This window comes from Neltuma alba, unplaced genomic scaffold (genome assembly GCF_004799145.2).
Source record: "Neltuma alba isolate B1F8T4 unplaced genomic scaffold, ASM479914v2 tig00002017_pilon, whole genome shotgun sequence".
NCBI classification, from domain to species: domain Eukaryota; kingdom Viridiplantae; phylum Streptophyta; class Magnoliopsida; order Fabales; family Fabaceae; genus Neltuma; species Neltuma alba.
This window is the reverse complement of record NW_021632706.1, coordinates 1-21,202: the sequence shown is the minus strand read 5'-3', so window position 1 is coordinate 21,202 and position 21,202 is coordinate 1. Positions and strand designations below refer to the sequence as shown.

The 21,202-nt window shown below is 32.5% G+C and overlaps 3 protein-coding genes across 4 annotated transcripts; 1 reads left to right on the top strand and 2 right to left on the bottom strand.

Moving 5' to 3' along the window:
• The first annotated feature begins 7,031 nt into the window (after positions 1-7,031).
• On the top strand, positions 7,032-8,621 carry LOC114715432 (hydroquinone glucosyltransferase-like). Its single transcript, XM_028900296.1, has one exon. It carries the CDS (start codon positions 7,038-7,040, stop codon positions 8,493-8,495), a length of 1,458 nt encoding a protein of 485 aa, XP_028756129.1. The 5' UTR covers positions 7,032-7,037; the 3' UTR covers positions 8,496-8,621.
• A 1,986-nt stretch (positions 8,622-10,607) lies between these two features.
• LOC114715379 (uncharacterized) lies at positions 10,608-17,791 on the bottom strand. 2 transcript variants are annotated; one of them, XM_028900223.1, is made up of 11 exons: positions 17,440-17,791; positions 15,864-16,008; positions 14,964-15,031; positions 14,329-14,399; positions 13,964-14,230; positions 12,759-12,922; positions 12,604-12,674; positions 12,460-12,512; positions 11,337-11,505; positions 11,144-11,241; positions 10,608-11,060 (listed from the first exon to the last, which is right to left on the bottom strand). In XM_028900223.1, the coding sequence occupies exons 1-11, from the start codon at positions 17,612-17,614 to the stop codon at positions 10,956-10,958; spliced, it is 1,386 nt and encodes a 461-aa protein (XP_028756056.1). In that variant the 5' UTR covers positions 17,615-17,791; the 3' UTR covers positions 10,608-10,955. The 2 variants fall into 2 exon arrangements, with proteins under 2 accessions (XP_028756056.1, XP_028756058.1); XM_028900225.1 differs by having other exon boundaries at positions 12,604-12,659.
• A 2,072-nt stretch (positions 17,792-19,863) lies between these two features.
• On the bottom strand, positions 19,864-21,113 carry LOC114715368 (heavy metal-associated isoprenylated plant protein 28-like). Its single transcript, XM_028900213.1, has 3 exons — positions 21,098-21,113; positions 20,387-20,462; positions 19,864-20,273 (listed from the first exon to the last, which is right to left on the bottom strand). Exons 1-3 carry the CDS (start codon positions 21,101-21,103, stop codon positions 19,864-19,866), a joined length of 492 nt encoding a protein of 163 aa, XP_028756046.1. The 5' UTR covers positions 21,104-21,113.
• Between the last annotated feature and the right edge of the window lie 89 nt (positions 21,114-21,202).

Here is a 21,202-nt window from a genome sequence, read left to right as displayed (position 1 = left end):
AAGTTTATAAATTACTCCTCTAGTCCTTAATATAAGACCCATTTAGCTAATTTGATTAGATTAAAAAAGTTAAGTAAATTAGTTAATTATAAGAAATATAACAAGTTTTTCTTAAAATACCATAATCATTTTTCTTAGTACCATCTCTCCTTCTTCTACTTGATTATGGTTGAAGGAGTATCTATAAGGGTAATTTAGAAAAAATTAATAAATATGATAAATGGGTCTTATATTTAGGATCAAAACCAACTCAACAACCAGGTCCTATACTAAGGACCGAAGGAGTAATTTATAAGTACTCGTGCATTTTAATAATTAATAATAGTAAAATAATAAGTAGTATTCATATTTCATAAGTAAATGTGCAAGTGCATATATGAATTGTGTATATGAAAATTTACAGATACTGATTTACATTATAAGATATTACACAACAATTTACAATTGAATTATGCAGGCAAGTAGGATCCACGGGCATTATAAAATGTTTGTAATTAAATTTAAAAAAAAAAACAGAACAAAAAATGGGCTGGCCCACTAACCCCTTGGGCAAGCTGGGTTAAAATTCCGGCCCATCGTACATATGGTCGATATGTTTTAGGCGGGCTGACCTCTTTGGCAAATAGGAGTGTTTTTGGTAAATAAATTGCATTTTTCTTTACGTCTCTTTGCCTTCAAAAGTTCCTTTCCAGAAATCCCTATTGGGAGACTTATCCACCATAGCCAGGTAAGCGACGCGGGTTGGATCTAGATGTAGTTGGAGCAAAGCTCCGGTGAGCTGGGTGGGCAAAAAAAAAAAAAAAAATTCCTTTCCATTAATAAAAGATCCAATGGTACAGAAAAGACAAGAAACCAACAAAACCATTCTGCAAAATAGACACTCTTTCGGTCCTATATATAAAACCTAATTTTTAAGTTAGTTTTGGTCCTAAATATAAAACTCATTTCTTATATCTATTAATTTTCTCTAAATTACTCTTATGGATACTTCTTCAACCATAATCAAGTAGAAGAGGGAGATGGGGTATTAAAAAAATAATTATGGTGTTTTAGAAAAAATATATCACTTTTCTTATAATTAACTAACTTATCTAACTTTTTTAATTTAATGAAATTAATTAAATGAGTCTTATATTAAAGACTGGAGGAGTACAGGAAAACAAAGCAACAAAACAGTGAAACAAAAGATCTAACAAAATTTAATGCTCCACACTGCTCGAATAGAATTCTTTATAATAGAATGATATTTATACATAAAAAAAAAACAAAAAATCAACCAAAATTTAAGCTAGGAACACAATTCTTTATTAGCAATCAGCCTTGTAAAGGTGAAGGACGTCCCTTTGCTCAATCAGTTTAGACAAGACCTATCCAATGAAGTTTTAGTCCCAATTAGCGACTAACTTTGCTTCCCGAGGAATCCAAACACAAATGGCTTCTCAAAAGATATGATATTTGTCTCATAGGTATCTCAGTTACTACACATTTTTCTAAGAGAGTAATCATGATTTTGCACAATAATTTCATAAAACTTAAGGTCATTTTTTCCTCTTGTAAATGAAGTCTTATTCTCATCCTAAATATAAGTCACTAGTAAAGAAAAGTTTCGGTGCTAAACATGAGAAACTTGTTGCATATTTAATGTTTTTTTTTTTAATTTTACACTTATTTAATTTTTATTGGAAAAAGAGAAAAAAGGGTAAGATATATATATATGAGAAAGATTTGTAAATGTAGAAGAAGGCAGAAGACTTCAATAAATGTAAAATTGAAAAATTTTGTAAATTTAATGCATTCCTTAATATGTGAGAATGTGTTACAAGTAACTTATACTAAGAACGGGAGTGATATTATTCTGATCATCCTCAAACATATCAAGCTTTTTCTGGTTAACAGGAACTCAGCCATTCACACACACACAGACACACACACAGATATATATATATATATATATATATCATATCGCCACCAGCGTTTAAAAAATAAAGCACATGTATTGGCACTGTTATAAAAAAATGAAAAGGCCAAACACTTATTTTGGTCTGAAAAGAAAACGCCAATGATTTGTTCACAGCGAAAATGTCTATGTCATATGTGCGTGAGAAAGCAAAGTTTCAACTACTCATCTCTATTCCGGTCAAAAAAAAAAAAAAACTACTCATCTCTATAATTAATTGAGAGGATTATTAATTTCAACAAACCTTTTCCAAAACGTACTTCGATTTGTTCTCCATCTTTAAGGTTGACTTTTATTTTAACAACTTCACTCTCAATTATATCAACATTAACAGAAGAATTCTCGTATAGTCTCAGAATACCACCTCACATAAACTCTAATCAGTGTTAAAGTAACACCTCAATAAAATTTGTTATTGTTATTTTTCTTATGAAAAATGTATTTCAATGGATCAATTAATATGTGTAAATAATATCGTGTAGTTCAATTTGAGAGAATTACATACAGGTTCTGAATAAAAAATTATTTATTTATTTATTATGTAAATATAGAAGCTTTACTTATAAATAAAAGTGGGAAGATAATTAATTTTTTCATTCGAAATCTATTTATAATTCTCTCTTATATTTTCATGTGAAATACACTATTAATATTCTATTTATAAAGGGAAAAAATTAGGTCAATTTGCTGATATTGATTATGTCAAGTTTATAAATTACTCCTCCGGTCCTTAATATAAGACCCATTTAACTAATTTGATTATATTAAGAAAGTTAAGTACTCCTCTGGTTCTTAATATAAGACCCATTTAACTAATTTGATTAGATTAAGGAAGTTAGGTAAGTTAGTTAATTATAAGAAATGTGACACATTTTTCCTAAAACACCATAATCATCTTTCTTAATACCTCATCTCCCTCTTTTACTTGATTATAGTTAAGGGAGTATCTATAAGGGTAATTTAGAGAAAATTAATAAATATGAGAAATGAGTCTTATATTTAGGACAAAAACCAACTCAATAATTGGGTCCTTAATCCGGTGGAGTAAATTAGTTAATTGTAAGAAATATAACATGTTTTTCTTAAAATACCATAATCATCTTTCTTAATACCATCTCTCCTTCTTCTACTTGATTATGGTTGAGGGAGCATCCATAAGGGTAATTTAAAAAAAATTAATAAATATGATAAATGGGTTTTATATTTAGGATCAAAACCAACTCAACAACCGGATCCTATATTAAGGACCGGAAGATAATTTATAAGTACTCATGCATTTTAATAAATAATAATAGTAAAATAATAAGTAGTATTCATATTTTATAAGTAAATGTGTGAGTGCATATATGAATTGTGTATATGAAAATTTACAGATACTGATTTACATTATAAGATTTTATACAACAATTTACAATTGAATTATGCCGGCAAGTAGGACCCACGGGCATTATAAAATGCAGCACGTGTATTAGCAGTTATATATAAAATACTATATATAAAAGAACAGACACTTTTATTTATTTATTTATTTATTTTGGGTCTGAAAAGAAAATGTCAATGACTGGTGAAGATGTACATGGGCACGTAAGAAACCAAAGTTTCAACGACTAGAGATACGATTTCAAGAAACCTTAGTCAACGATTTGTTCTCAATCTTTATATTAGTCCATTCTTTAATATTCTTTCGGTTCTTATTATAAGACCCAATTTGACTTTTTATTTGGTCCTAATTATAAGACCCAATCTATTTTGTCTTTTATATTTATGTATTTTTTTCCAAGATAATCCTTCTAATAATGATAGTTTTAGCCAATATACTTAATTAGTAAGGATATTTTAGGAATGACAACACTTATTTATTATAAATAACCAACTTAACTTACTTCCTTAATCTCCTCAAATAAGTCAATTGGGTCTTATAATTAGGACCGGAGGAGTATAAGATTTTGTTTGACTTTTATTTTGTTTCTAAATATAAGACCAAATCCATTTTATCTCTCATATTTATATTTTTTTCTAAGATAGTCGTTCTAACAATGATAATTCTAGCTAAAACACTTAATTTGTAAGAATATTTTAGGTAAGACAACACATATTTATTACAAATAACTAACTTAACTTCTTTTCTTAATATTCTCAAATTAGTCAATTAGTTTTTATAATTAGAATCGAAGGTAATACATCACTATTATTTAACAGTATCACTTGATTTGATTAGGAAGGTGAGTTTGGGCTTTTCTTTTAACAAAGAGAATCCGCTCTGGAATTGAGCTATTTTTTTTTTTCATTTTTTAATGTGGATTTAAATTATGAAGTTTTTCACTTCCTATCTGCTAATACAGACCCTCTTATAAAACTCAATAAAGAGTACCTCAAATTCTAAATATAGAATCTATTTTGTAATACAAGAATCGGAACAGTTATAATATGAGAGGCAAGAGGAAGGAGTCAAACAGCGATTTGGTGCCAGATCAGCAGTAAGCAGACTTGAATTGGAATTATAAAATTGTATGTACGTGGGATGGAGGTCACACACACACAGACACAACATGTGTGTGTCTGTGTGTGTGGCTGTGTATTGCAGAATGGTGAATTAATGGAAGGGTTGGTACTTGGCAGTGTTTTGTTTAATCATCTTTTCACACATCCCGACACCTTCGTCGGCACTGCCTCCTTATCATTATTATGCTCTCACTTCATACAGCCTGGCCTGGGATCCTCCGCCTTCCGTCGTGCAAAAGAGATCCACTTTGGCACTAGGGCAATGCGCCCACGTTCTTCTGGTAAGATATTATCTTCGAGTTTTAATACAAAAATTAGATAATTAATTTATGAATATTTAAAAAATTAGTTAAGTTAATTATTTGTAATAAATATTATTTATGGTCTTTAATATAAGAGCTTGATTGACTTTTAATTTGATCTTAAATAGAAGATTCTAATTTTTTTGTCAGAAAATATAGAACTCTAATCTACTTTATCTCTCGTATTTATCTATTTTTAAAAATAATTTGCAGAGTTGCACATGTTAAATATTTTATTAATTAGTAGTTCTAGTTAATATATATGATTAGTGTAGGTACTCTAGAGAATTCAACTTATATTTGCTACAAATAACTAAATAAATTTTCTTAATCTACTTAAATTAGTCAACTAGCTTTTATATTAAGAACATGATATATTATATGTTATCTTCTTTAAAATATTATTATTAATCATATATATTAGAATGAAAACCCTTTCATGTATGTAATCATTATGAGAAGTACTTTAAAAAGAAAAATAAATATAAAAAATAAAATAGATTAATATCTTATATTTAGAATAAAATTAAATATGTAATTAGTTTTTATATTTAGCACTTGAATAATAATATCAAAGGAGCTGACGGTGCCTCTTTGTCCCAACATGATTTGAATAGGCGGGGACCGGCGAGAACAGATTCTTCAGTTACACGACCCTGTCGAAGATATGTGACCTTATGCATTATTCATCAATTATTATTACTAGTTCTCTCATAAAATTTAATAAAAATTAAAATATATGTTTGATACCCTAAGTTTCTATCAAGTTTTAATTCAATCCCCTAAACTTATAAAAATGTATTTTTAATATATTCCTTAATTCTAATACCATTAGTCTCATTCAATGAAAAATGTTGATTTTGCAAATTTAAATCTGGACTCAGCAATTAAATATTAACAAATATTTATAACTATTTTATATCTTAAAACTAAAATAAACATCCTAATCAGCATTCTTTTAAAATCTAAAAATGATTATATTTATAAATGATTAAAATAAAAATAAAGTTGTTGATATGTAATCTTATTTTATATTTAAAATATAAAAATAATTATAAGCATTATTTAGCATCGAAGTTAAGATTAAGGACTGAAAATACACTTTATAATTTAAGGGATTAAACTAAAACTTAATGTAAATTTAGAAGACCAAATATATATTTTAGGCTATATAAAATATTTATTATTCATTTTTGAAAATACTATTATCCTTTTTTACTTTTAATTTAAATAATAGACTTAATATGATTTACATTTGAGAAGTTTTTAAAATTTTTTAGGAAGGAGTATTTTTTAATTTATACATATAAACTTACTATAATTTAGAATTTGTTGCTATCTTTGATTCTTAATATAAGAACTATATAATTAATTTGAAAAAATTAAAAAAATTAGTTAAGTTGGTTGAGTGTAGTAAATGTGTGCTAACTTTTTTAAACTAACCTATTTAATCATGTGCATAAAAATAATTCCTTGATAGGGACCCTTTCCAACCAAAAGGATATTTTTAGAGAAAACATTATGAATTTTATAGAGAAATTGGATTGATATATTATATTTAGAACAAAATTTAATCTCTAACTAGTATTTATATTTAGGACAAGAGGTAGTATCAGCTTAATTGATACATCTTATATTCTAAAATTATTCATAAATTATTTGCACAAATAAAATTTGTGGTTATTATACGTATAAGAAGTATCTTATTGGAAGAGAAAAAACACACTTCTATGATCTTTATATTTCAAAAGTGATTAATCCTTAATTATTGGATAACTGCAGTTATAAAATAAAAATAAACATAAAAATTTAGATATACCTCATCGATCTACACACACTCTCCTGTCAATGTCTCACTTAATATATCCCTCAGTAATTATAAAAATTTCTAATTAATTTACTAAAATTTTTAACTAATGATTTTTATGGAGAGTGATTTTAATATTTTATGAAAAACCACTAATTTTAACTAATTTTATTAATTGATGCAGATGTTTATAATATTTATTAGGGGGTGTGTGTGGGTATGGCAAAACTAATGATTTTCTATATTCAACCCGATGTTTGATTTTTGTCATCACCAGAGTCTAATTTCACGTGAACCTAATATTTATTCTTTCTCTGATCTATCTACCCTTTTTTCTACTTCAGCTTTCGAGCCAGGAGTCTCTTTTGATTATATATATTTGTTCGCATTACTTGACTTTTGTATCATCAGTTTTCACAACTTCCTTCAACGTTATCTTCCATCATCCTGTTCTTCCTCTGCAGAAACAATGGCGAGAGATGCTACTGAAGCGCAATCCAAGAAACCACACATCGTCGTTCTCGCGAGCCCTGGCTTGGGTCACGTGACGCCTCTCTTCGAGTTCGCTAAGCGTCTCGTACTCCTCCATGGCTGTCACGTGACCTTCCTCAACATCCCCACCGAAGCTTCCCTCGCCCAAACTCAGCTCCTCCACTCACCCAACCTCCCTCTCGGCCTCTCCGTCGTCGATTTCCCCACCGTTGATCTCTCCGGCGTGGTCGAAGACGACGCTCCAGCTCTTACCCGTCTCTCTGTAAACGTACAACAAACCTTGCTCTCCCTAGAATCCATACTCTTGCAGCTCCACAAGCCTCAAGCCGTCGTCATCGACTTGTTCTGCACCCAAGCGTTTGAAATCTGCAAGGAGCTTTCCATCCGTGTCTTCATGTTCTTCACTGCTTCCACTCGCTTGCTTGCCTTCTCCTTGTTGCTCCCACAGCTTGACCGTGACGTCGCCGGCGAGTTCGTTGACCTTCCGGAGCCCATTCAAGTTCCGGGATGCTCTCCGCTGCGAACCCACGACCTTCTCGATCAGGTCAGAAGCCGAAAGAGCGACGACTACAAGTGGTATCTGTATCACCTCAGTAGGGTGTCAATGGCGGATGGAGTGTTCTTGAACACATGGGAGGATCTCGAACCTGCACCGGTTCGAGCCATCAGAGAGAATGCTTTCTACAAGAAGACCCTCACAGCACCGGTTTACCCTATCGGACCGGTGATAAAGGAAACTGAATCGGTAACAGAAACCGGGTCGGAGTGTTTGGCGTGGCTTGATAAACAACCAGAGGACTCGGTTCTCTTTGTTGCTCTTGGCAGTGGGGGAACTTTGTCTGCGGAGCAGCTCACGGAGTTAGCATGGGGTCTCGAGCTGAGCGGCCAACGGTTCATATGGGTGGTTCGAGCCCCAGATGATGCCAGTGCATGTGCTTCATTTTTCACCGTCGGTAACGATACGGACGCCGACGCGAGGTCCTATTTACCAGAAGGGTTCATAGAGAGGGCCAGAGGAAGGGGATTGGAGGTGCCATCATGGGCCCCGCAAGTGGCGGTGCTCCAACACAGTTCGACGGCGGCGTTTCTGTCTCACTGTGGGTGGAACTCGGTGTTGGAGAGCTTGGCTCACGGTGTGCCATTGATAGCGTGGCCGCTTTACTCGGAGCAAAGGATGAATGCGACGATGCTGGCAGAGGAAGTTGGAGTGGCGATGAAAGCGGTGGCAGAGGACACGGCGGAGACAAGGGTTGTTGGGAGGGAGGAGATAGAGAAGGTGGTGAGGATGACGGTGGAAGGAGGAGAAGGGAAGGAGATGAGACGCAGAGCGAGAGAGCTGAAAGAAAGTGCAATCAAAGCATTGAGTAACGGTGGGCCATCTTATGAGTCACTCGCCCGAGTTGCTACTCAGTGGAAGGCCACCTTGAAGAACTGATGATTATGTACAAGAAACCTGTGTTGCTTGGCTCATTTGAGCGGGCATTGTAGATGCTGTGTTTGTTATAAGAAATAAGTTATAATTATATAAATAAAAAATAAAGACAATCAATCTTTTGCTCCATATAGGCATGTAGTTTTAACTTAGATATAATTAACTTAGTGTCTAAATTTTAACTGCCATAAAAAAGTATTCTCCCCGTCACTTGTTATAAGAAATAGTTACAAAAATCATGCGTTTTAAAATATTAATTAAATTTAGTTAAAACAATAAACACGTAATATATATACATGTTTTTTTTAATTATATATATTTCTGTTTGTAAAGAGATTACATGAGAGATAATGAATGAAAATTTGTCATACAAAGATAATAAGTGATATTCCTCTGATCCTAAGTATAAAACTCGTTTTGTAGTGTAATTTACACTATAAAATAGGTCTTATATTTAGAAATGATGGAGTATATTTTTAATTGGGTTTAGAGTAAAAAGAATAGTATAAAATTTCAGATAAAGAGAAAATTTATTTCTTATATTTAAACAGTAAAAGGTTATGTACTTGGAGGGCAATGCTATGAGTAAGATTTTTTTATAAAAAGGAATGGTTGGAGTATCTAAATTTTAGCTAGACAAAAGTTTATTCTTATAATTTTTAGTCAAATCAAACTACCATCAAATCAAACTCACATGGACTATAAAAGATCTATTTTCCCGAGAGTAAATTAAAATTAAAATTAAATTATATGATTTTATCTGGGGACCCACCCATTGATAAATGGGATTCATCACCCTTGTCAATGTATATTTCCCTCTACTGCTGCACATTTTTTTACCAGTTGGATGCAACTTGTAACCGTTGTTAGCGCCTATGTTTTTAATTTAAAAAATGTATTTTAATGGCAAAGAATATAAGAAAAAAAAGAGTGAAACAAAGGAGAAAAACAGTAACTGATCATGACATGATTACCCACCACTCACCACTGATCATGACATGTTTGGAAAGGAATATAGAGAATATTTTAATTTCTTGTTTTTACTAAAACTGTAATTTGAATAGTTTTTAATAACGTGAAATGAAACCTCATGCCGAAATCCCTCTGTTAACCTGGTGATATACGTGTTTTAAAGAAGAAATAGTTATCGAAAGATCTTAACTATTTGTAAATACAAAAACTTTACAATAAAAATATTGAAATTTGACATGTAAATAGAGGCATGTTTATAATATTAACATTGGTTTTGATAACAATTGATAAACAAATGACAACAATTTTTGTAAACGGATCTTTGTTTTTAATTTTTCAATTTCTAAGATTTTTTTTTGTTGCAATTTTCCCTAAAAAATAGTTTTATTTATTTATTTTTTTGGTTATGTATAGGTATTCTCTTATTGAAAGCATTGTCAAGTACTGAATGTGAACATTTCTTCCAAAGAGAATTCGAACATTAATTCATCACGTTGTGAAGAACTAATCCCTTCTATTAGACTCCATCCCTATTAGTTTTGGTTTAGTTAATTTTATTTTAATCCTGCTTAAAATTCTCCTTTATTTAAAATCTAGTGTTTCATTCAATAGCCCCAGTAATCATGCTATTAACCACATCCAATCTAGGCTAAATTAAAAACAAGTCATAAACTCATTTACCATCGTAAGCTAAACGAACATGAGGTTCATCAACAAAATTTAAATCCAAATTCAAATTGTGATAAGTTGGACCCTGATCACATCAAATCATTCATCAAATTAAGGTGGAGTAGTTCATCATCCTATTCAAAACCAACAATGCAAACCAATCACAGCGAAAAAAATCTAACTGTAATTGCCAAAAAAAAGGAGATAGAGAGACTCGAATTAGCTTCCTTTGATCCTCACCAAGTGAAAACTATAATCTTTAACCAGGTTTTCAATTGGAGGGAATTCCAAATTTGAATGGCTTGCCTCCTATTAGGGTACCCATTCAAATTGACTGGACCCAAGAACAAGATCAAAGCAAGCTAATGCAAAGTGGAACCAAACCAGTTCACGCACGGTAAGTTCAGTAGCATCCAGCAAAACCTCAATTGGTATAAAATACAAAATTTATAGTAGGCCGTACTATTCACGAGGTATTAACAGTTTGGCTCATATCATAAACCATGACCAATGGAAACATGTTTAACATCCCTATTATATATGTACACGAAGGATTCTTGTACATAAACAAAGATGATACAGTTGATGTCAGATATGGCTTCATTACAATAAACTCATTCCTACTATAGGCTTGAGCAAAGCATATATGCCAAATAAATTCAGTATCATAAAAATGAGCAAAATTTTATCAATGACCATTATAAAAGAATGATTACTTCCTAACATCATAATGCAATTAATCACAAGATAGCAGACATATTGTTTCCATACTCTATAATGCAATTAGTTATGTCTGAAGCATATTGTATTTACAGATACTAGTTACAAGCTAGCAGCCAAAATTGACGATGTTTCCTGGTGAGTTAAGCTGTCAGCAACATGAGCAATCACTCCTGCTCCTGCATTGTGAAGCCATTCATTTTTTACCTGAAATCAGACAAATACTCGAGTCAAGAAACATTGTCACTAAAATCAATACCTTTGACAGAAACATCACGTGGTTGCAGTACATGAATGTTGTTATGAGCAAAGAAAGGCCAAAATGCTGAGTGAAAGCTGACATCAACTTTTTTCCATCCCAACTTCTGTAATCCACGTATCATTTCCTCTGTTTAAAAAATACAGAGCAGCTTTAGAAGTTGGACAACAGTGACACAACTTGCACTTTATATATCTTTAGTTATTCTTGGTAAAAATAGTCACCTTCCATAATTTCATGATATTCCACAGTATTCTGCGTACTAGGTGCATTTTGCACCGCCTCCTTTGCTTTTACCGCCTCCAGAGGAAATTGAGGGCCGTCAGAAGGTACTGGAGGGCAGTATTCCACATCAACAACATGCTTGTATCCAACCAAAGATCGGCGAGGAGGCTGCCAATTGACAGAGATAATTAGAATCCCATAGAAGACATTATATGCACCTTTATCACCTTTGCACTGAACAATCTTGCCCCAAAAGAACTAGGAAATCAACACCTCCCACTATGTCTATTTGTTAACTGTACATTGCTTCCAAAGAACAGAACTAACAAAATTATACAAGTAATAATTTAATAAATCAGAGATTAAGACATCAATTAAGACTTAAATTAGGGCTATTATTTACTGCTATTTCCTTTGTTGTCTTCAAGACATGATTGATATGAATGAAATTTCCTTTTTAAGCTCTTGACATCGAACTTTTAATCATCCAGATGATTATGGACTCATTAAGGAAACTGTCAAAGAGAAGCCCAATGATGAATGGTTTCATGGGTTAAATCCAGAGATTGCTCACCCTATATCAATGATGATGGGAGTATAAGTAAACCAAAGAAAGGAGAACAAGCTGAGAGCTTGTGTGAAGCTCGAGGATAACATGCTACTGAATGAATTTCTTTGTGTAAGCTATTCTGTTATAACAACTGGCCTATATAAATGCCAAGTGTTATAACAGAATAAAGAGTACACATTGCAAAGAATTTTCAATACAACTAGTCATCATACACAAAATATTTATAAACAAAAAAATACTTATCTAGACTTTTTCTCAACTCTATACTACTATTCCGTAGATTTTGAAAAGCATTTGATAATGACGTTTATCTTTCAAGTACATAAACTGAAGATAACGCTTTTCTGATATATGCTTTGAGACTACCACAAAGTCTCACCCACTCAGATCATAAGGCTTTCAACAGCTTAGTGTAATAATATTGCCCAAAATACTTGGTGTTTACTCTAGCTTAATCCAACCATGTAATATCCATCTTGCACATTTTATTTGAGATACCACTACTCAAAGAATAAGAAATAATATACAAGAGGAGAAATTATCATATTCACCTTACCAAGTTCGGTTTCCCTCCTTATAGAAGATGTGCGCCACCCCACCATATCTATGATAATTTAAGAAAAAATAACGAAATTGAAAAGGAGAGAGCTAACAAATTTATCAAGCTACAGTTAAGGAAAAGATACTAAGGATACGATCATAAGATACATTAGCATAAACAATACGGCATCTAAATGATCCAAGAGCAGATCTACAAAACAGAGAACTTTATTAACATTGAATTAAATATCACTCAACAAAATCAGAAGAATACGTAGCCACATAAGGACAGAAGTATTTGCTTGCTTACATGAATTTTCCATCTTCACAATCAGAAGCCATCCTTAAAAGAAGTGGTGGTCTATTTGGTTTACCATCAGTAAGGAACAGCTGACTGCCAGTCCGTCCAACAAAAATTGGAGCTATTGGAGCAGCAAGCTTTTCTAGGATTGGGACACCCAAAAGAAATGGAAGCTGAAAAATAAACTTGGTAAATAGTCAAACTTGTAAAATAAATAAACAATAGAATTGAGATAGGAAAGCTGATTTTGTGTAGATCCATAAACTGGGAAATAGAACACGTCTGTCAAATCTAAGCACAGGGCCAATAAAGGTGTTGGAAAAAAAAAAAACGAAAGGAAAATATTTCAGTTGGAGAAAGTGTATCAGGTCATGCCAATTTTCTTTCTTTTTTTTTTAAAAAAAGAGCAGTGGCCGTCATGAAAATCAATGTATGAATTTGGTTAAGCCAAGATATAGGGAAATTATATCAATTTGAAAATAAAAGTAAGAACAGGGAATGTATAAGAAGAGCACAATTAGAGAAAAAGAAAAGAATCAGAAACAAACGTTAAGCAGCATCCAATAAGTGCTAATTAATGAGTAAATAATTGGGTTTCTGTTAGTCAAAAATGCCCTTGATCGCACTAAATCCTAAAATGTTTAAAAAAGAATGCAGATATTTGACATTTTACATAATTTTACACCATCAGAAAATTTGTAACAAAAAAAAAATGAAAAGAAAAGGCTTCAGCAGAAAAAAACGAGTGACTTGACTTCATTTTACATTTGCAATTTTAATGGCATAATGCAGTTTTTCCCCGGCTGGCTTCACTGTGGGCTTCAACTCATGCTTCTCTTAGAGAAATTATGGATATGGATTTCTTAAGGGACTAAAAAGCTCTTGAACTAATGTTTTCTTAAACTTCTATCTCATCCCATCAAACATAGCCCCATGAGAATTATGAGAAATGAACAGCCTCAAAGCATTAGGTCTGAGACCACCGAAGGTGCTAGAAAGCATAAAAGGGGCCCTGCTGATTCATTATGGAGCCAAACTAGAAAAAATATGAGCAATGGCCGAGCATATAAGCAAATAAGTGCAACAGAATCACAGAGCAAAAGTAAGATGGCGATAAACCCCCCCCCCCAAAAAAAAAATTTAAAAGAAAAACAGCAGCTCAATGCCATTTGTCAACAACAATGGTCCAATAATTATTATCGTCCAGGACAGACCTGCTTTTTTCCCCTGACACCAAGGTGCGGAGTTGCCAAGGTTATGAAATTGATTGGCTCTAATCCAGCAATCGACCCTCCCCTGGAAAAGCTTTTTCTCTGCGAACTCTCGATCATGCAGTTATCTAGATCATCAGGTTGGTCACAGTTATTGGCAGGGGGTGAATAAAGGACAGCAATTGCATATCTAGCAAACAGGCCACCTAGAGAGTGGGCCAGAAAGGAAATTCTTCTCAAACTCTTAGTCTTTCCTACAACCTGCATGACCTGTATATAACTTGAATGAGTTCATATCAAACTTCAATTCACCATAATCAATGGGGTCAACAATTTCAAAATTTAAACAAGTATATTTCACGACTCACTTCATCAGCCAATCTCTTGCCAGCTCCATCTATCCCAGTTAATGTCTTGGTGTAAGTGTTTGATGAACTTACTGCATAGACCAAAAAACTATCAAGGACTTCTGCTCAATCATTAACTTTCTTTTGCTTTTGGCATTCATAGATGAGGCATTCAAGGAAATAAAAAAACAAAAGTTTATACACCACCTTTGCAATTACTGTCATCACTTATAGCTTATGCTTACTTCTATCTAACTGCTATAAATAGACTTTATCATGCACTACAAACTGAAAAAGTTCAGCATAAGAGTACAAGTACGGTTTTGCTCGCCAAATGAAGCCTGGAGGGAGATATACTCCAAGTTGGCTTAATTAACCCAGTGAGCTGGACATAATAAGTCAAGGGATACATAATATCAATTGTTCTCTTCAATTCTTTGACCATTTTATGTGCATCTCATGTGATTTGTTGATTGTCCACGGACTTTAGAAAAGCCTTAATTTTGTAATGAAACAAGATTTTCCCCAATCATGCTAATATTTTAGCATTAATTTAATATGAGTGATCTCAAAAAAGAAAGGTGCCCGTTTGTGCGTGTGTGAGATATAATAAATATTGTGCAGAAGTACAGAATTTCAAGTATAAAGGATTTTACCATAAATTAAAAAGTTTTTTCCAAGACGCCTTTTCAACTCTGCTTCTGCATAAATCCAATCACTTGGACTGCAACAGTTGAGACAAAATGATATATTATAACTGAATTAAACAGGAAAAAACAACAGAATATAGATTGACTATGAAACTTGTCCAATATCCATTGTCATACTGTGAGATTATGCATAACTATATTATTCACTGTTTGAATCAAATTTAGAACCACCAAAAGTGGAAAACAGCTCGACTAATTAAAAACAAGTCAACCACTTGGCAGAGGCTTTTCTTCCAGTTTTCATTATTAGAGTAAGACCCTCAAGTAATCAATTCTCTGCTTTGAAAAGACGTGCAACCAAATGGGAAGAATATTTACTTAGATACCCAAATATTTCCATTTAGGAAAAAAATAACGATAACATTTTAGTAGAAACCCATTCTGACTGATGTAATGATGGAAAAACATTTTACCAAAGCAACTGCCATGTTTAACTTGAACTTCAATTTCAAGGATACCAAGTGAAAAGTGGCGAAATTGCCTTATACTGCAGAAACACCGATTAATGGCAATTAATTTTGTTTTTCCGGCTATTTTTCCAGTCCTACATACACACGCACACCTCAATTTTAAGGATAAAGGCTTCTATCTGTACATCAAAAGATGGCATCCATAACTGAATAGCAATAGGATGAGTTGCATATGAACTGATTAGGAAGCTAATAAACTAAAGCACTTTCAGAGCCCTAATCAACAAGGCCTCCTATTGAGATCTAATACATATAGATCAATGAAATAAGTTATTGTTAAAATGAAAACCATAATTCATGTTCAGCCCGATTTCACCTAGAGTTGAAGAACGGACATATTTTTTTAAGCAAAAATGTTAGTCTAGGAAAAATATACCTGGCCAAGATACCATGAACAAGAACAAGAAGATGATCTGGGTCATTCTTCGAATTCCCAATGCTTCTGTCTAGAGACTTTCCCTGAGTAGTGGTACTCATACTTTGTACTCGAAGGCCCTGGCGTCTCTGTCCACTGTTTGTGCCTGCAAAAGTTGATCTATCCATCTAAGATCTAACTACTTAACAAAAATTAAGGTAGAGTTCCTTTCCACCAATATTAGTAGGTTATTTTCCTCACAAAATTAAAGGTCAATTTGTAGAGAAAAGAGAAATTGCAACCCAAGGAGTAAACCTCTATACTAAATAAAAAAAGAACTAGATATTAAAGACACATGAAACAGAGTCCTACATGATGACTAGCTTTAAACTCATTACTACAGGAACAACATAAATAAATTGATGCTGTTATCCAATCAAAACTGCACATATCTTCATCAAGGAGAAGGATTTATGGAAACAGACTGCATGGAATGTGTGGTATTTGCCTGTATAATATAAATTGATATTAATAAATACTCATACCTTCTAGATACTGAGTCTAAAATATCTCTCGATCACTAAAAGATATCTCCTCTGTTCTTTGTCTAAACTAAATCAAGCATTACATTGAATTTAACTCAACTTTCTCCATCTCGTGTATCACATCTAGTGAGCCGCCATTTGGTGGACTGAATACCAATTTGAACAAGGAAAGGGCTGAAGTATCTCTCATCCAAATAGAAATCCTTCTCAACTCCGCCAAGAGTATATGTTACTAAACATCAAAAGCCAAAAATCTGCGGTGCCACTACAAATGCTATTATACCCAAAATCCCAATCTCTCTAAGTTCTGTACCCACATGCTTACTCTATACAAGTGTTTATTCTTTCAATGAAATAAATTGACTTTGTTCGTGAGACTAGTCCCAAAGCAATGCCAATGTCTGAATAAAAATTGAAGATGATAAAATAATGGGTCGGTGAGAATAATCGTACAGCAGAGTCTTCAGGAAGACTTCTGACATGTGAATTTTGTCCCACACATTGCAAGGAAGATCTGACTATGAACTTCAAACCAACATCAACTAATTTTCAAGAATCTTAGTTATAGATTTATAAAATAAGTTGCCTCTCCTATCGAAGCAACAGTTATTTATGACAACAGCAGTCACAAAGTAAATTACTTCAAAGCTATCCAGCTCCAGCAAATGGACATAAATGAAAACGGTCGCAGATTGGGTATCAAGGCCCCTTTTAAGATTGCCATCCAACAGTGGTCCCTAAAGAACCATCAGATAAAACAAAAACGCTCTAGAGATCCAAATAATACAGAAAAAGCCAGCCCATGGAAGAAAAATAGGCGACTTCAATTAAGGCAAGAATAAATGATCCTTTGATCAGTGTTCGGGGAATAACAGACCCTACAATACGACACTTAATAATGTTCCATCACTAATCACTAATAAAACCAAAACCAAATTCAGAGATTCTGAATTTACAATGGCACAAAATATACCCAATTAGTAGAGATAAAAATCGATTAAAGCTTTAAGAGTATAGAATAAGGTAACAACGAAAAGGAGAAAAAAAATTACCAGAAGGGAAACTCAAATCGGAGTTGGAAGGGGAGGAAGAAGAAGAAGAACACGACAAGGACGACGATAATCCATTCGAAGAAGATCCTATAGGTCCTTGCTGAGATACATTTTTCCGACTAACAATTCGAGAAGCATAACCGCACCGCGCGTGAATCAACGGGGCCGTTGCCATATATATACACAAAACAATTCCGTAGCGCCACAGGCAGACAGAGAGAGAGAGAGAGAGAGAGAGAGAGAGAGAATGACCCAAATCCTAATTTCTGCCGGCTAAGGCACAAGATTACGTAAGCACCATAATTTAGTTTATCCCCTGCATCCCTCCTCACTGCACTCAAAATCCGCCATAATCTTCCACCTTACCTACCGAAGGCAGTCTGAATTACACAGTGGCGTGTGGGAAGCATAATATTAACACGTGCAAAATGAGTTGAAAAGCACGTTTAGGCCATAATCTAGAATTAATGATCTAAATAAAACATATTTATTAATTTTTTTTAAATTACTCCTATTGATACTCCTTCAACTATAATTAAATAGGAGATGGATGATATTAAGGAAGATGATTATGATTTGAAAAAATCCCAAGAAAATAACTGTTAAATTTTAAAATTCTAAATCAGTATTGATTACTATATTTGTAAGGAAAATGGCTACACTAAAAAAAACAAATGACAACATATTTTTGTAATAATTTCTTATTTAAAATTTTGAAATTCAACAATCATTTTTTTTGGGGATTTCTCTTATGATATTTTAAGAAAAACATGTTATATTTCTCATGATTAACTAATTTATCTAACTTTATAATATAATCAAATTACTTAAATATATTTTATATTAAAGATCAGAGAGGAGTATTATATTATCAAACATGATGGAATTCTTATAAGGAATAGGTCAAGTATTAATTAATATAATAATTATAATTAAAATATTTTTTGGGTTTTAAATAAATAATCATTTCCATAAATGAAAAGACGAAACTTTTTTTTTTCTCAATTGTTTGTAGGAATATATGGTTTTAGAAGAGTGTTGGTACTGGAAATTTGTCCCTGGTTACACAATACTATTTGTAATGTTATGTTCAGTTAGGCATTTGAGAAGGGAGGAAGGGGAGGGGTGTTATCGTGCAACCCCTCTATGTTATGGGAGGGAAGAGAAGGAGAGGTATTAGTCTCTTTTCATTTTTTTTTTAAAAAAAGGGGGAAGAAATAGACTATTATTAATATGAAATCAATTGATAATATTAACACAAACAGTTATAACCTTATTTATGTGATTTTAACAAGTTTTTTAATGAAAATAAAATGTAAATGAATATATATTTATATATCTTCTTTATTTAGAAGAAATACCATTTTAAATCATTCACTTACACGCAATGATATCTTAAAGTAAGTATAATGTTTCCTCCTTATAGTTTAATTTGCTTTGAGCTCATAATGCCACTAAGGTAACTCATTGTTGACATTACAATATTATTACCTCTCGTTCTTAATATAATATCTATTTTATTAATTTAGGTAGATTAAGAAAAATAGTCAAATCAGTTATATGTTAAAATATATGTTGATTTTCCTAAAATACATTCTTAAATCAATTGGATTGAAACTACTTTTGATGCAAAATCCCTTAACATAAATATACAATCAATTGAGTTAGTTTAGATAAATAAAAAGGACAAAAATAATTATAATTTTATATTTAAAACCAAATTTAACTTTCTCGTTAACTTTTATATTAGAGACAGGACCCAGGAGGCAGTAATGTTGACAAGCGTTATTGCAACATTTGGTAACACAGGCTCTTGTGGCACTTAAAAAATACTATTCTTTCTGTCCTTAATATAAGACTCAATTAGCTAATTTGAAGGGAGTAAAAATTTGACTTAAATTAGTTGATGTGATTTGTTTTTTCCAAGACACCCTAAGTATATTTTTTAATTTTTTTCCTCCATCTTTTACTTTCTTATTATTGTGGGAATATCAATAAAGCTAATTTGGGGAAAAAAAATTAATAAACATGTACAACATGTCATATATATAAGATCAACATTAACTTTCCAATTAAATCGTATCTTAAGAATAAGAGGAGTAACAAATAAAAAAAAAAATATAAATAGTGCTCCTGAGCCTTTTTTTTAACCTTTACTTGTATGGTGTTCACAAGCTTTCCTTGCAAGATTGGCCATTTTAATAATCAAATAACGCATGAATTTAATCAAACACCCACCATATACGTACGCAATCCACTACATCTATTGGCATTATATATAGCTTACCTTGTTTCCACTCCATGGATGCTTCTCAAATGGTTCTACTTACATTTTACACCCACATTGAAAGCAAAACCCTAATTTATTCTTTGGAGAGAGAAAAAAAGAACACATGAAACTGAACACACACACACAAACACATGTCACATTATAGCACAAGCATGAGGGTTTTCATCACTGAACACAGACATGGCCTTTTCACTGACCACTATTGAACCAATTGGCTTCTGGTAGTACCCAAAGTCGTCTCCATTAGTATACCCATGCTTGTAATAGTTGTAAGAAGAAGACGAAGAATGATAGTTGGAAACAGATCTTCTTCTTCGTCTTCTTCTTCCATTATCGTCATCATCATTGTCATATTCATAGCTGTAGTTGTTATTATTGTTGCAGTAATGGCGGACGAAGCCGTGATACTCTGGTTCATATGGATATGGCCACAGCTCTGCCTTCTTGCCAGTCTTCCTCACAGCCTTCAGAACCTTGTTTTGATCTGCCCATCCCATCACAGTTACCTTCTGCATTCTCATGTCTGTGTCGACATCATCAACTCCTGCAAACATTTTCATCGACTATTAAAAACGTATGGATTAAACACCTTGATAATGCTACTATATATATGTATAATAATTTAGATCAGAGATTAGAAAGATGTGAGGTTCTTACCAGGTAGCTTTTGAAGGGCCTTCTTTATCTTGCGTTCACAACCTTCGCAGTCTATATTCACGCTGATCTCTACTATCTGTGTACATATGTATATGTATAAAGCAAAACAAGAGAAGAGAAAACCAAAGGTTAGAACAAATGATAGCGTTCACTGACATAATTGAATTTTGAGGCTGGCCATACAACAATAACAGTGCATCTAGAGTTTAAAGCACACGCAAAAAAAAAAAAAAAGGCACTGCTCTGTTCATAAATACAGACACACACACGAACAGATATATACATTAAAGCACCGGAAAAAAAAATGATGATACGAGGTTTATATTCTGAAATAATAACGAAAGAAATTATCAATGATACGTTTGTGCTATAGAGCATTATTGGTAAAATAGCCTGCAGGTTTATACTTCATCCGCCCCATCTTATTTATAACAAATGTGTATTGGTTGTACAAAGATATACTTTTTTTAATCACGTGCATTTATAATTACTTCTTAATTATATGTAATCAATATTGATACTTTGAAAAAAAATTATAAATTTCAAAGATAAAATTAATTGGGATATTATATTTATAGTCAAAACAAACTTTTTATCTAGAGGAGGCGGTACAATAATTTCTATAGTTAGAAGGTGACGATATGATATTCAAATATTTCTAATAAAAAATGAAGAAGAAAAAATAACAATCAGAAATATATCTGTTATTACCGTCATGATGAAAGTTGGAATTGGAGAGAGCCTTAAAGCTTGTGAAGCAAATGTTTTAAGCTTCCTAGAGGACTGTATAGAAGAAATCATAAAACCATATGGTCT